This window comes from Ctenocephalides felis, unplaced genomic scaffold (genome assembly GCF_003426905.1).
Source record: "Ctenocephalides felis isolate EL2017-DRISC unplaced genomic scaffold, ASM342690v1 CF-g0.4_SCAFFOLD_03571, whole genome shotgun sequence".
Taxonomy (NCBI): domain Eukaryota; kingdom Metazoa; phylum Arthropoda; class Insecta; order Siphonaptera; family Pulicidae; genus Ctenocephalides; species Ctenocephalides felis.
Genome location: NW_020539725.1, coordinates 49,572,105 through 49,588,989, shown reverse-complemented (window position 1 = coordinate 49,588,989; position 16,885 = coordinate 49,572,105). Strand labels below are relative to the sequence as shown.

General features: G+C 28.5%; 3 protein-coding genes across 3 annotated transcripts in view; all 3 read right to left on the bottom strand.

Moving 5' to 3' along the window:
* Positions 1-1,987: 1,987 nt before the first annotated feature.
* Positions 1,988-7,315, bottom strand: LOC113386212 (zinc finger protein 131-like). Its single transcript, XM_026624006.1, has 5 exons — positions 6,737-7,315; positions 6,343-6,525; positions 6,056-6,230; positions 5,806-5,871; positions 1,988-2,499 (listed from the first exon to the last, which is right to left on the bottom strand). Exons 1-5 carry the CDS (start codon positions 7,127-7,129, stop codon positions 2,213-2,215), a joined length of 1,104 nt encoding a protein of 367 aa, XP_026479791.1. The 5' UTR covers positions 7,130-7,315; the 3' UTR covers positions 1,988-2,212.
* Positions 7,316-8,068: 753 nt separating this feature from the next.
* Positions 8,069-12,968, bottom strand: LOC113384718. The gene is given in 12 exon segments (XM_026622481.1): positions 8,069-8,577; positions 8,781-8,889; positions 9,089-9,227; positions 9,289-10,353; positions 10,571-10,798; positions 10,886-11,043; positions 11,112-11,275; positions 11,523-11,613; positions 11,859-11,887; positions 11,890-12,120; positions 12,225-12,426; positions 12,685-12,968. Coding segments are annotated over 12 exon segments (2,823 nt in total). The 5' UTR covers positions 12,859-12,968; the 3' UTR covers positions 8,069-8,344.
* A 751-nt stretch (positions 12,969-13,719) lies between these two features.
* Positions 13,720-16,885, bottom strand: part of LOC113385085 (SET and MYND domain-containing protein 5) — a 35,055-nt gene continuing 31,889 nt past the window's right edge. Inside the window, exons 3-7 of the mRNA XM_026622894.1 lie at positions 14,976-15,209; positions 14,652-14,895; positions 14,264-14,441; positions 13,927-14,141; positions 13,720-13,860 (exon numbers count right to left, since the gene is read on the bottom strand). Coding sequence (XP_026478679.1) covers positions 13,750-13,860; positions 13,927-14,141; positions 14,264-14,441; positions 14,652-14,895; positions 14,976-15,209 — 982 coding nt within the window. The 3' untranslated portion in view covers positions 13,720-13,749. The remainder of the gene's footprint in view (positions 13,861-13,926; positions 14,142-14,263; positions 14,442-14,651; positions 14,896-14,975; positions 15,210-16,885) is intronic.

Sequence of the window (16,885 nt, the reverse complement as noted above, 5' to 3'; positions counted from 1 at the left end):
ATTTCGTAGTCACAACTTCGATCTCTTGAGCGGCTATTGGGGAAGGGATTGGTGACAAGCCGCTGGTGTCATGGACACTTTTAATGATGATTTGATGATGAGGATCTGCAGATGCTATGGCGTCCATGAGCTCTTGTTCTCTGGTGTCGTCCTCTTCAACGGCATCTTCTGAAGTCGTCTGACACATCTCGCTGAGGTAATGCAATGAAGTTTCCGTACCGGCTGTACCCGTCCAGTCTATAACAACAAAACACCGACACACGGCATGCGTAAGAATATTGTATAGCACAGTAAACTCTTTTGGTAAAGGACAATACGATTTATTTTTAATATATCCGATTTTCCGCGCATTTGCTATTTGCTATTATACTAACAATGATTTAAACTAAATTCATGCACTCCCCCATATATAAATAAAAGGATTAACATAAAAGAGTTTACTGCACGCACGCGACATGTGGGGTGCTTGTTATCATAGACGGTAAATAGATAGTCTCATTTTACCAGTGCCTGATGCACATTTCGCGGAAAATCGGATTTTCGGGAAAATAGAAATATTAAAATTTTATAATACACACAAATATATATATATATATATATATATATAGGTAACATGTATATATATACACATGTATATATTTGTATGTAAACATGGGTATGTAGGATCATGATATATATATATATATATATATATATATATATATATATATACATATATACATATATATAAATATATATTTATAAATATATATTTATACATATATATTAATATACAAAAAACCACAACAGATAACCGCGTTATTAGATCCAAAAATAATCACAAAAGTTCAATCTAACATTATATAAATTTCATTTTTATAACAAACAATAATTAATCAATTATGCATAGAAAATATATGAAAAATATATTATATTTAAGGTCATTTATTTTGAACAAATAATTTTATATAACAACATATTTACAGAAAAAAAAATTAATTTTACAATATGCTTTGGCTAAGAAGAAAATGTATCATATTCATAGTTAAATAAAATAAATAGGTTAAATTCATAGTAAATTTATGTTATAAAAAATCAATTAAATGTTTAGTTTGAACAAAATAAACTTTTTTAATTTCATTGCTTTAGAAAATTAAGTCCCTGAAATATTATCAAAGATAAAAATAAAACTTATTGTTTTCTTATCTATATCTGAGAATATATCATTTTGATATTTACATTATTACAAAATATCACATCTTTCTTCAAAATGAATTCAACCTATTTCCGCAATAAAGTTTGATTTTCTTATTCTAATAATATTTTACATTACTACTATAACGTAAATAAGGTAATAATACAATTTTTAAGGCACAAATAATATTTACAACCCAAAGTATGATGAAACATGAGATATTTTGATGTGTTCAATAACAAAAATAGGACATTATCAAAGAACGTTTGAATATTATATAATTTTAGAAGTCAAATAAGCAAAATATTTATCACATAATTCAAGGAAAAATCTTATTTAAGAAATCATTATTCATAGTGACGATGTGTGATTTTCAATAAAGATTAAACTAACAATTCTATCATAATTTTAAACTGTCTTTATGCTAATATATTAGTATAGCACGTGGCACAACAAAAATAAACAATATCAAATCATTCAAAAAAAAAATAATATCATAAAGTTCCCTTTCGCTAAGGTTAATAAATCTGATAAAATATTGTTACTTTTGACTTAGTAAAATAGATATTCCATTTCATTGAATTTCATAACGATGATCCATTATATTCTTCAAAAATTCTTAATAAAGAAGTTTCTAGAAATTAATATTGTAAAATTATATTAGAAATTATCTTTAATAAACTACTGTCTACCATAGTGTATATTAAAATTTATACTACATAATATTATAATTTTGAACAACCAATTCGTTAAAAAATCACAGTTTTTTATGTAGTATATGATAATACACATATACGCATAAGTTTACTCGAGTATTGCTCAAAAGCATTATTAAATTAAATTTCAATAAAATGGGAAACATGGATCATATTTCACAACATAAATTCTAGCAATGAACCCATAGGAAAATGGCTTGGATCAATTTTAAATGGCTTTGAACCTATTTCTGGTTGCTTTGCAGAAATGCAACTGTTATCTTATTTGTAGTTAACATATATAATACAAGCTTTATTTTATAATAGGTTTTGCACGAATGACCTAATCATTGGACGATTCGTCCAGATATTCAGCGATCATATCATCAGTAGGCGATGGAATTTTGCCCTTAGAATTTCGGTCCTTAATTCGAAGTTTGGCGTCTAATCTAAAAGTGACCTTATGGATTCGATTAAGGTGAATTCGCATGTCGTAGATGCGGGAAAATGATTTGCCACACACCGGGCATTGCGTCTTGCCACTATGAAGGTCCTTGTGAAGTGTTAAGGACATCGGATGCCGGAATCCTTTCCAACAAACTTGGCAACGAAACCTTAGTTCCGCCGAATCTGCGAAATTACAGAAACATGCATGCGCACGATATTTCTACAATTTTGTAAATCTTATAAAAACAATTGTAGTAATAAGCTTAAATGATCAATGATCTCATAACGATATTCGGTGAAGCTTAAGGTAATTTGCAAATTAATCATTGACAGTATATACAAATATATATATATATATATATATATATATTATATATATATAGATATATACATTTCAAGCATTTTAATTATTGTGAAGACATTAGCAATCTATATATTGAAAGCTTTCTTCTGTTCAGAAAATGATTGCGGTCACAAATCAATTTGCATAAAAAGTTATTAAGAAGTAATTTAAAAATACAAGGTTGTTCGGAAAGAAACTTCGTTAAGTATTGAACCAGAATTGAACAATATTTTCTTTAACCTAACATCACACTTAAGCCCTATAATAATTAATATATGATTTAAAAACTTATATTTTAAGGCTTGTGTGTAACAAATTCTAATCAATTACATGCAGTAATTTTTTGGATGGTGCCACTTTGAATACGAAAAGAATTAAGCAGCATTTTCGACATATTTTACTTTTTTGCTATAGAAAAGGTAAAAAAAACTGTTTAGGCCAAAATGAAATTGACCGATGTGTTCGGAAATGACGTGTTGATAGTACGACAGTGCCAAAATTGGTTTGCTAAATTTCATTCTTGGTATTTTGATGTCCAATAAGTATGGTTGAAGCTGATAAAGACGCGAGAAAAGCATTAGTTGATGCAAGCCGACAAATAACAACATATGAGATCCCATTGAGTAAAAATTTATCAAATTTAACAGTTATTGGCCACTCAAAATGTCCGAGATTTTCCTCGAAACTCAATGTATGGTTCTCATAGAAAGAAATCTGTGTCGTCGCACTGGCGTCCGCGATTCGCCTCTGAAATGTCTTGAAAATTATCAGGTTTTGAAGCGAATTGTCACTAGGAATGTCAAATGGGATGTAAAGAATACAATACACACAATTGCCCATGCAACAAAAAAGAAGAACCTGCTCAAAACAGGTGCAAAGCTGAAATTTGCCAGAAAAAGGTGATGCAGTATGTTTGGTGAGGTTTTAAAGGAGTTGTTAATTTTTCAGCTTTTCCAGAGATAACATGACGGTTAATTCGGATTCCTTATATCATCAGGTGGATAAACTAAATGATATACTTCAATAGACAAGGTCGGAATTAACCCACAAGCATGGTATAAGATAGGAACCAAGACTTCACATAAGTTTGGTCAATCGCCAGAAGCTTTTGTAGCTTGAATGGGACTCAATGACACATTCATCAGATTCTCCAGACATACCATCATCGGACCATTATTTGTTCCGGTCACTAAAAAAATTTTTAGGCGGTAAATCCTTTACCTCAAATCAGCCTATCAAAAAGCACTTTGATCAGCATTTTGCCAATAACGACCAAAAGATTTATGATTTAAGAATTATGCTAATACCAGAAATATGACAAAAGATGTTCGACCAAAACTGCCAATACATAATTTATTAAATAAATTGTTTATGGTACGAAAATTACGTGCCAAAATGTCTATAAAAAAACGAAGTTACTTTCCGGACAACCCAATATATTACTTAAATATTTTAAAAAAAGCAACAATGCCCTTGAATGAAGAAAAGTATGTTCAAAAATAACAAAAAATATTTGAAACTATTTAATAGTAAAAGAACAACATATATTATAAAATAAACTGTACATCAATAATAAATTACAAAAAGGCAAATATGGTTAAAGTGCACTACTTAACATAACTAAAATTTCAAAATATAACATACACTTCTAAAAGGTGTATTTCCAAGAAAAAAAAAGGAAAAAAAAGAAAATAACTATATGTTCTAATATTTGAACTAATACACTCAATCTAAATATACTTTTGAGATTATATTTGAACATCTAAGAAAAATAAAACAACTTTACATGATTTTATTGCATATGTTTGCAGCAAATGTTGCAAAAATATCTAATAAAAAATGCATTTTTCAAAATAATCTTTTATGACTCATTATTAAAATTTGTACATAGATATCATTCACTGGTCTTGTTATGGTGATTGTAATATTCAATTACAAATTCGATCAATTCTTTCTTCGTCTTACAGTGTTTATATTTAGAAATCATCACTTTATAATAATATTATTAATTAATAATAATATTATTATTATCAGCTATCATTGATATTTTCTTGAATAACTACAATTTTATGTGCCTTCTTCAGATGAATTTTTAGATCGTATTTCCTAGATAGTCTAGTGTTACAAATCTGGCAAACTGTTTCAGAAGAATGGGACGGTTTATGTTGGTTCAAACTGTTTGGATGTCTGAAAGATTTATGGCATATCTCACAGGTATATTTTTGAGCTTCCTTTTGAGAAATTGAATATGTCAGCGTTTTTGTGATATTCAGATCTAGAACAATTATGCATTCGGTTCAAATGTTTTATTTAGTCTTCTGGTAACACAAATTTCACATAAATATAGATAAATTCCTTCACCATCACATTGCACAATCAAACTGCCTAATCTTGAAGTATTAAAGTAGCAATAAAATTAATCAGGCAGTTTAAACATATTCTCCACTCAAACAAATTAGTAATGGATTTTATCAAAATTGATATTATATTTTATATTATTATACAAATTTAAATTCAAACAATTATAATAAAAATTGTTCAACAAACATACTGCATAAGCAAATAATAACCTTTAATTTATACTATGGAAGTGAATTTTTGTTAAATGGTCTGAACTTTCGAACTAATTATATGTGATTTATATCCTATTCCTCTTACTTCAAATTTATTTCATTACTGTTGCAAAATTTATCACTCTAAAAGAAATTAATTTATACTTACCCCTTTGAAATAAAACACTTCACATAATACACTCACTTTATATTTGTCACCATATTTTAATATTTTTATTTATTTCCTTATTTACACATTAAGAGTTCTTTTCTATTTAAGAGCGTTGCACTTGGAAACATATTGAGCTCGAAATTTAATCCACAAAAAAAATTATATAATTGCAGGTTAACAGCATGAGATAAAGTTATATTAATATTTTTCATTTTATACTAAATGCTCAAAGTAGAATGGATAAGAAAGTATATTCGGCGTAATGTGGTTGCTGTTTGTTTACACATTATTGTATAATTTTAAAGACGTATCGTATTTGATTAAATTTCTATACAAGTGAACAAAGTAAAAGGGGAATGCCGCAAGTTGATTGTGAATATATGAATAATTCGAACAGAATATTAGTATTATTTTCTGCCTACCTTGTAAACTCGAATCCTGTTGAATGCCTTCTGATGTACTGGGGTTTTCTATTTCTTCTTGTGTTCCTGCAATTTAAAAATTGATTGAAATGAGGCACAATGGAATTTACAACATTTGGCAGTGATAAAAATAAATGAATGTGTTATATAATGAAGCAATTTTAATACTATATTATACAATAACAACCACTTTATAAAAAAGAAAATTTTGGCAATTTCAAACAAATGACATATTAAAAATGGTTCATACCTGCATCTGTTTGGTCCGGACTGTATACTGTACAGACATTTTCATCACTTGTGTTTTTTACATCATTGTCATGGGTTTCTTCAATATATTCACAATTTTCTCCAATATCGCTATCATCAAATCCCACTGATATATTATTAGTTGCAGATTGTTCAAAATATTCTGGAATCTCTACCTGATATTAGAAAAGTTACATGAATATAATATATGTGAAACAATATATTATTTAAAAAAGTAAATTTAAATACAAATACTATTAATAAATATAATCAGAACACTTACTTTGCACTAGGCATTACGATCGGCACATAGGAAACGTCTGAGGCTTCAGAAGTTTCTTTTCTTAAACTTTTTTCTTTGTCAATATGTATTTTTGATAGCTTTCTTTTCTTGATCCTATTACTTGGACTTGTTGCTCTTAATGTCTGAGTCACAACAAACTGTTGAGGTTTTGCAGGTTTCTTTTGTAACTATAAATAAGTTTTGTAATTATAAATAAAGTTCGATTATGAAATTATTATGGGCAGGCATTAAATAAATCTAATGTTACTAGATTTGTAGGGGTTGTGTTTTAGTAGTACTGCTCGACTCAAATAGCTATTAGATTACATTGCAATATTATATTTCGGAGGTCAGAAAACAAGTACATTCTGTAAATGTGAATAACAATTAAATGCTTACTGTTACTCCATGACTTCGTATTTGGTGGTCATCAACTGAACCATTCGTCAATCCTTGAACAGCCAAAAGTTCAGCAGTAGTTAAAAATGATGTCAATTGTTCTTGAACCACACTGACTTCTCCTTGGTACATAAAATCTATTAGTGCCTGCAAATCGTCGTACTTAACATTTTTCAATATTATTATTGGATGCTGGCAAGGGTTTTCCTTCAATATATCACGAAAATATGTACTACAAGCAGATAATAGCATTTTATGCGCATGAATCCGTTTGCCTTCACAACTTAAAGTAACATCAACAAAATTATCATCGGAACGAAGGCTATCGAAGGCTTTCGTGATGTGCTGTAAGTAATCGTTCCATCTCAAACTAAAATGTTGGTTAGTACTCATTGTGCCTTTGTATATATGCTTATATTTTAAATCTTCACACTTAACAACACTATATAGCAATAATTATATATTGTTTCACGCAATTAAACAAATTTTAAAATCATTTGTTTATTAAATTATGTGTAAAAATACACTCAAAATAACATCATTCACAAAATGACGGAACCATTTGAACCAACACAAGGAAAATGCTTCTGAAAACAAAGCGCAAAAATTATCAGCACGTACTACCAACGTAATAGAAAATACATTCTTATCGCATTTTAGTGAGAGAGCTGGTCATATATTAATTAATATTTTATATTTTTTAAATTTAATTAACGTTACAGACAGCAGACAATATTTAATTTACACGGGAGAAGGATTTTAACAAAATAGGTAAACAAATTATAATTAGTTATAATTGTTAACTGTATTCAAAGACTATGTTTACCTTTAGTTATTTATGAAAAATGAAGCTATTCATGATTCATGGATTACTCTAATTTTAGACATACATATAATAACTAGTGGTGTATGGCATCGTGTCTTGGCAAATTGCTGGAACTTCCCGTACCTTAATGAAATATATTAATTGATATAAATATAAAATATAATAATTCTCCCTAAAACTTCTCCCCAACATTACTAATCGAATGTTTTTTGAACCAGTCAAATCGGTTGATCCATACGCCCGAAATCGTAGACGAAATAATGTTTTCACACATACACATCATTTTTTCTGAAGTATGCCAAATCGGACCCTCTGAAACGTGAAGGTATGCAAAAATTTTCATTTTTGATTTTTGGCTCTTTACTATAACTTACCTTATGGAAAGTTAAAAATCCAATTAAAATCAATTTCGTTTTCTGTTGTATATAAATAATTTATTTCTATCTCATAATAATATAGCTACAATTATATAATAAAGATTTTTAAATAAATACATATATGGCAGTCTTCATTTTCCTAATAAATACATTTTCTCATCTAAGAAAGTCTCTGTGTTATTTACAATTCATGAAGGTTTTAAAATATAATACAAAATAATTAAATACCATATTTATTAACTTATATATAGTTCAAAATCTTTCTATAACTTAGTTTCGGGTCTTGGTCCATTACAATAATGTCTTACTCTAGAATGTCTTGGATTTATTGATAATTCTCCATTTGAAAAATTTATTGCCCCATATTCACTACCATTCGAAAAACTTGTGGTAGAATACATTTCTCTATTTTTTTCTTCCTATACTACTTGGTCTAATTGATGTGCTATAATTCAAGTGCTCTTCAGCTGATTCTTCACAAGTGTTATATTTATCTCGATGATTACAATTTCCAATATTAGCATGCATATGTTCTAAGATCGGTGTATGCTGACCGCTAAGTCTATTTGATAATTTATTTTGATTCAGAATAGAAGACCTGTTCAAATATTCATCATCATCACCACTGTCAACATCTCCTAAAAATGAATAAAATAGGAATTAATATTTATATTTATTAAGGACAATTACTATAGAAGTAATATTATAATATATTTTAAATTTTTATACATTAGTATCACAACTTATAGACTTATAACTTATAGATAATAAAATATTACATTCTAAATTAAGATCCGCTTTAAAATGTAAGTTATAATAAGAGCAAACCATTTATACTAACCATCACTACTATTTGTGCTTGCAACATGCTCGTTTTTACTTTTTCTGCACCGGTTTCTCTTATAGTATTTGAATTCTCTGGGTAATGTATATGAACGAGGAATAGATACCTATTTTAAATTCATGATTCAATTTAGTTATTAAAATATATAAAGCAATTAATGGTAATTTTTGGACTGTACATATTTTAAAGCCTATTGCAAAATATATTCAATGGAAATTATTGTTTTGTAGTCAAACTATAGTTGATACAGATATTTTGTTGTATTATTAATTGTGCTAAATATTAATATATTGAATATTAAAAACCTGGCTGTCAATATCACTATGTGCCGCTTCTCCATTGTAATCATCATCTTGCTCCAAATGATTTTGATGTGGTTTGCCATAATCTTGCTTTCTCATGTGTTGGGATGAATGGCCATTATCGTTCAAAGCATTTAAAATACTGTAACAATAAAAAAGAATGGATCATATTTTGGAATATTTCGATTTGTTACTTAACATACCTATAATTTGGCTCTCTCTGATTTATATAAGAACCAGCATTGTTCAAATAATGAGGAGATAACAATAATTCTGGTGTTCGAGATCTTTGAGCTTTGCTTTGATCTAACTTCTGTCTCTCTAATTTTGTTTTAGGTGGAGGTATAACATTGTAGTGAAATGAATTTGTAACAACATATGGATTTTGAGAAATGTGATTTTTTACTTTCTCATTTATTTGATTTGTACTGAAATTAGCACTGCGCCTATCACAACCTCTTGAAAGCTCAGGCAGCTTAGGACTATGGCTTTGAATTCCAATCGCAGTATGGCTTTTCTTATCATTATTTGTAGTATCTTTTAAGAATAAGTTATCATTATAATTTGATAAACAAGAGTTTGGCTCTTTTGTACTATAAACTTGAATATTTTCTGGATATGAAAACTCTTGTGCCATATGTATATGTGACAATGTCTTCTGGGTCAATGAGTTGCTTTCTGTAGCAGAAATTTGTGATACTGGTGATGCATCTCCATTGTTTTGACAAGGTCTTTGAAATTCATTCAAATCATGTATGTACATATCACTGTTGTACAAAATATCAGAACCCAACATATTATAATTAGGTATAGCATGTCCCTGATAATTCAAGCAACCATTATTTGTTATATTATTAAGATTCTCAAAATTCTTTTCCAATTCAGGAGTTGTTGAACCCCACACCACAGGTTGAATGTCATTATGTTTCTTAGAGACTGGAATTGGCTGTCTGGGTAGGGTTGAAAAATTATCCTGAGATTTATTAGTTGGTCCACCCAATTTTCCTTGCCTAATCTCTTCTTCTATTATTTTCAGTTCAGCAAGTTGCTTTTGTTTCTTTTCTTGCAGTTTTTGATAAATATTAATACGACTGCTTACAGAACTGCCTTCATTTTCACTAGAACCTCCCTGATGAATGTGCAAATTTGGCAATGGTTTTCTCCAAAACGGTATACTTTCTGGGCCAGATACTGGTGGCAAAGCTGTGTCAATTGCAGCTGGTGGTGGAATGAAAGACGTAGGTTTCTTCTTCTTTCGTTTGGTACTGCTTTGGTATTATGATATAAAAAAGTCACTTTAATCAGATTTTATAAGACATTTAAAAAAAATCATTTCAATTTAAAACATTGCTGTTTGTGACCAATTAAATTTTAAAAATTTTATTTGAATTTGTGTATTATATTATGAAATTTTAGTAGTGTATAAAATAATATTCTAGTTGTGTATTCTGAATTAAGAAATTAAAGTTTATCAAATGTACTCACTTTCCTACTGGATTTGTGAAACGGCAATTAAATACACCTGGCACATTATGTAATTGTGTTGATTGCAATTCGCTTATTCGGTCTTGTTCACATTGAACTTTAGTAGAATTATTTGTTACTTTGCACTTACATAGATTTTTGCATATGCTTGGATTCCTACATAAATTTCTATTAACTGAAGGTGGTCTACCACCATCTTCATAGCCAAGTCTACGAACATGGAAAAACCTAGTAGGAAGTAAGGAAAAATAATTCAATTATACATATCAGACAACTTTTAGTTTCTACAAGATTATATAAAACCCATTTTGGTACCTGTAATATAACATCATAAATAGTAGTCCTATTGCAAAACAGCCAATAATAAAAAGTGGTACCAAATACCATCTTGCTGGGCGAATTGACCATATGCCTACTAGCCATAAATTTACAAGTAGTGTGTTCTCCAAAAACATGACTACATAAAAAGTGACCTGTAACAAAATTATTGTAGTTTTTCAAGTACAAATAGTTTTATCATTTAATAAAAAAAAAAAATTACCATCTTTCTTTTGTGGTTCACTTCCTGAAGGTTTACATAGGCAAAAACGTAAATAAATGAAATCAATGCAGCAATCATGCATTTTTTGCTCCTTGAGAATTTTTCTCCATGAAAAACGTTTCTCGGTGATATTAGCCACAAAAACATGGATATCCAATGTAATCCTAAATAAAAGAACAATGAGCATATACTTTTTAAGCACATATCATTAATTATTTGGTATCAAATTAAATAAAATATTGATAACAATTTCTAAGCAAATCTTTAATAAAAATGATCATGCAAAGTACATAAGCTTGTTGCATAAGTTCCTACCAAAAAAAGTGCAGAAACTACATCAATCATTTTACTTAAACAATACATTTGTTTCTATAACATATACAATATTAATGAATTATGTTTAACAAATACCTATGACGAGAAAAACCCAATGTGCATACAAAGTTGCATAAACTGTGAGTGCTGTAACACGTGAGCAAACAGTACCCAGACGCCACAAAAACTGAATGAGACACAAATAAAATTAACAACACACTGACAAACATCATAACATAGATGGAATTTAAATAAAACATATATAAAAGTACTCTGATTGAAAATTAAGATGGTTTTTGCAACATATAAAGTATAAAAATAGTTCTTACATTTTTTATCAGAGTACCTTCATCAATAAGCACACAATGAACACAAACAAGTATGTGATGCTTTCAAATAAACACCTAAATATTAAATAACAACTCTGTATACCTGAAAAATGACTCCAAGCCATGTCAAACTAATCTGTGGACATTTTGCAATCGCACATTCTTGCTAAAACTCGCTAAAGACCAACAAACACTGAATAATGATAAAGAAGCTGCAACTGTATTCATATCAAAGAATGCAGTATCAGCTTCTGATATAATAGTGTCTGAATCAGAATCATTCATGAAACGGTCAGACATCAGATATAGTTGCAACAATAGCATAGGAGCTGCTTGGCAAAATCCATGCTGAATCCTAAGCATACCTGAAAAATAAAATAGAACATACATATTCGAGAATTGAGGCATTTGAATCATTGTGTTTTATGCACTTTTTAATAAAGTTCTTTTATGTAAAATATATACTTACACAAATCTCGTACTTCATGCTTAACATTTTTCAAGTCAACAGGAATAAACAGTTTAGCGTATCTCCATAATACTCCTAATTGCAAGCAGTGCACCGCTATAACAGCCGTAAGTACTATATTATGATGTTTCTTTTGCTCTTGCACATTGTTTGGAAGTTTATTGGATATTTTCGGTTTAAGATACCATCTTAATGAAATGATCTAAAAAGATTTGGAACAAGATGTAAAATTTACTTATAATATATTATAATTTTATTATATGGTTCACAATGTATATTTTGTGCAATATGCAGTTCCTGAACCTAATAGTTTATGAAAATTATCATCCAGATATATTGCGGGACAGAAATATTTAAAATATTCATTTGCACAATTGTATAAAAGTTATTCTTATAATGTTGTTATACAATAATCATAAAACATTTTGGACAATATATTAATAACTCTTGGATAATATACCTGTGATAATATCAATGAGCCTCCGACTAATAAAACAACTGCACAGAAACATCTTAAATAGCCTCTATCTAATAAAGCATATCCCATCACAACATCAAACACTACATCACAAAAATAACCGGCAAGAGAAATTACATTAAACAATACATCACATATAGGTAAGAATTCTGCCATGGCAAGGCATTACAATAATAATCAACATTCATGTATAATGTTCACCATAGTTATTGTTAAACAATACCGATTTGAATAACGATTCCATTTAAACAATGACTTAATAATTAGAGTATGTTGTTGGAAATGTTTGACAGCAATAAAGATCTTCGTTAAATGTAAATATTTATTGTTTCTTTCATAAATAAGTTTCATATGTCAAACACCTGTCGAATCTTTCATACAAACAAATTTCTGGAATGCAGTGTTACCAGATTCCAAAGAATAATCTGCGGTCATTGGACAAGGTCAATTTTCTTAACACGAAAGCACACGTCGATTTCGCGCGAAAAACGAAAATGTACGATCATAGATAATTTGTTTATAAATCGTTATCTTTAAATATCTTTCATCTTTCTTATTTACAAAATTACAAAAATTCATTAAAATTTGAAATAATGAACCGCGCTTTTAGTTTTTTTTTCAATATAAAGGTTAAATAAATAAAATAACAGTTGAAAATTTTATTTAAATAGCTAAATCCTTAAATCTCAATTTTTATTCATTATGTTAATTATTCATATGTATTGGAAAGTTCATACACCTTTCCACTTACACCTAGTTTTTGAGGGAACTTTTACTCTTCCAAAGGAACCTCAAAATTTCAATAAAATCATAACATTTTTCTTAATATCAAAACATGCATCCATTTGTAGTACAAATAATAATTAATTCATTTAAATTTCACTTTTACAAATTATCAGGATAAAAATCTGCATTCATTTATATACAAATTGGCTCTATCTTATATATTTGAATGGTTTAGGCAAAAATATAATTAAAAGTAATAAGTTATATTCATTATAATTTAATTTTAATATAACAACCAATCAATCTTTATAATAATGAAAATTACATAGAAACATCTTCATCACTTTCTTCCTCAGATGTTACATCAGGATCACCTGCTTGTAGTTCACACTTTTCACAAGTGCATATAAAAATATAATTCTCTGATAGAATCTGAAAAAAAAAATCATCATCAGTTATTTTAATTTTATTCAGCTTTATATTATTGGATCTAGTTACCCTTTGTCTTGTGTATCTAGAACTATTTAAAACACATTCATCTACATAACTGATACATATTTCTTCACCCTTTTTGATATCTCTGATTGATTCTAAAACTAATTTATGATTGCCAAATGGAAATGTAATTTGTGCATTTGGTACGCAGCTATGATTTATAGTACTTTGTAATTTGTATAATCCTGATCCTTCGCAATTTAAAAATGTACCTACATCTATAATTAAGAAAAAAATATAATAAAATAGTGCAATAGTAGATAATTAATATCATATAATAATTTTTTGCTCAAACTAGATATACTATAATATATAATGTATAATATAATATTATACTAACATTTATCCATCTTTTCATAAACATCATCAATGATTTTATCCAAATGTGCTTTTTTATCATCATCTAGATCTAAATGCTCAACTGCTTTTACCCAATTTGCAAAAGAACTTGTTCCAATTCCTTGTGCATTTGTTGCAATAATTGCAAACAATGATCGAAATCCTTCAGGAGTCAAAAACTAAGAAAACAATTAATATATATAATAAAAAAAACTGTAATAGATATAAATAACAATTTTGTATACAGTTATTGTATTTTTAAGAAAATAATTAAGAAACTTTTCTTTAGAAAAAAAAAATATAAATTTTTTCTGAACATTGCATAATTTTTGAAAAATGTATTGTATTTCAATATTGCCTATATTAATTATAAAAGCCAAATCTCAAACCTGTTCTAAATCTGATTTATCGTGGCCGACAGCATCAAGTAGTAACAAATATAAGCTTTCTAATTGTTGAGCAAATTTATCACCTAACATTTTATGTGCAATACGATCATTTTTGTTTTCTAGAGAACTTGCAAAATTCTGTAAATCTTGAACTAATGTTTCTCTACTCTTTGAGCTTTTAATAATAGCCAATATCCGGACCAGCAAATTAATTGAACATGTTTCTGGAGGATAGTGCATATTTCTACAAAGGAATAATAATAATGTTTCAATTAACTAAATATTATTTAGAGTAAAACATTTATTTTTCTGTGTGCTACTAACTTCCATGCATCCTCCAAAGTTTTAAGAGGATGATCACTATCAATCGGAATGCATATATAAGAATGATAAAGTTCATTAGCTTTGTCTAAACAAATTTGGCTGCAAAATAATTCTCCACACTGAAAACATTTAACATGCTGCAGAGGGTCGACAGAACAAGATGATTTAAATGGCAATTCCAATGAGTTGTCTGCAGAAAGGCGTTTGGCATTCTCTTCGGCAGTTTCCAATGGACTGTAAAATTGAATTTTTTATTATTGATTATTGGAAAAAATAAATAAAAAAGCATTATAGTATTTCATCATAACATTAAGAGTATTAAATAAAAGGTAAGGTTTATAGAAAATACCATTTGTTTTAATTGATATATGTATCAAATTCAAATATTTCAGTTATGTTTTGCTTTAAGAGTTTTCCTTATTAATTTTCAAAATTTTAGTATCAAGTTCTTCAAATATTACTACATCAAAAATATTGACAGCAATTTCTCACACTCATGAAGATTCAGAAATTATTTAAAGGCTTTTTATTTGAATTTTAATATAAATTTAATACATATCAGACAGACGGAAAAGTGTCGGGTATGAGAGAAAAAATATCTTAGTAGGATATAAATGACTCTAAATGGACCTACAATTCCTAATGATATTTTGAAGATAGATTTAAGATGTGCTTTATCTATAGATAATTGAAATTAAATCTTAATGACCTCATACAAAAATCACAGGCTTTATAATCATAAACCTTATTCCATGAAAACTGACAAGATACAATCGGTTCTTCCTCAAAAATCTTTTCTTCTGCTTTTAATATCTTGTTTAGCGAATAAAAGACCGTCCCTGAAAATTTAAAATAAAACCAATAAATATAACAAAATGTGAAGTCAATTAAATTAGGCTATTTGTTTACTTTTGTTAAAGTTTGCCGCACTTCGAAAACATCCATTTTGTTGTTTATTTTATTTAATCTAAAATGAAAACAACAGTAATAATGTTTTTGTTAAGTTTATAGAAACAATGAAGTTATTTAGCTTTATTTTAAGGTTAACAAGCACATGTAACAAAATCGGCTTGCCACAAGTAAATTATAAAAAAAACAAAGAGAAAAAAATCAGGGGTCGGCAACCTAATTTAAATGCACGTTGGTACATGTGGGTACATGTTTGGTACTTTCGTTTTCGTACTCCCTATGTAGATTTAAATTTAAAAATCCAAAATAGTGGTGTATGGCATCGTGCCTTAAGGCAAATTGCTGGAACTTCCCGTACCGTAACAGAATGTTCAAAAAATATTAAATGTTTTCAAATAGACTATTATGAATACTGTAACTATACTGTAACGTTGACTAATATTAATAAGATTATATTAAACTGAATTGCAAAGTTAGAATTACTTATTTAAGTATATAAGGGAGTTAGAACTTTAGCCAGAATTAAAATTAAAATCTGAATTATTTTTTTATAACAAAACAAAAATCAAAAGCAATTGTTTTGTCAACACAAGCAGAAAGTTTTTGAATCATTTTTATCGGATGCTTAGTTCTCTCAAAAACTGCCATTTTTCGCACATTTAGCTCGGTATCTCCAAAACGGCTGGACCTGCCTTTGCCAAAAACTAATCACCATTTCTCCCCATCATTACAAATTGAATGTTTTTTTGTATCATTCAAAACGGATACACAGTTCTCTCAAAAACTCGATTTCTATTTTCTGCACTTTTGCTCCGTATCTCTGTAACGGCTGGACCTGCCTTTGCCAAAAACTAATCAGCACATCTCAATACCAATAGGATCGAATGTTTTTTGAACCATTTAAATCGGTTTATCCGTGCGCCCAAAAACGTGGACAAAAATGCAGACATAAATCACACACACATCAATTTTTTTAGGTATGCCTAAATGTTCAGAAACCT

Excerpts from the sequence above, each read along its gene's own strand:
- LOC113386212 (XM_026624006.1), bottom strand. The coding sequence starts at position 7,129 with ATGAGTACTAACCAACATTTTAGTTTGAGATGGAACGATTACTTACAG. Across the intron at positions 6,231-6,342 it reads TGCCGATCGTAATGCCTAGT|GTAGAGATTCCAGAATATTT; the intron begins GCAAAGTAAGTG and ends TTCTAATATCAG. Across the intron at positions 5,872-6,055 it reads TCCGGACCAAACAGATGCAG|GAACACAAGAAGAAATAGAA; the intron begins GTATGAACCATT and ends TTTAAATTGCAG.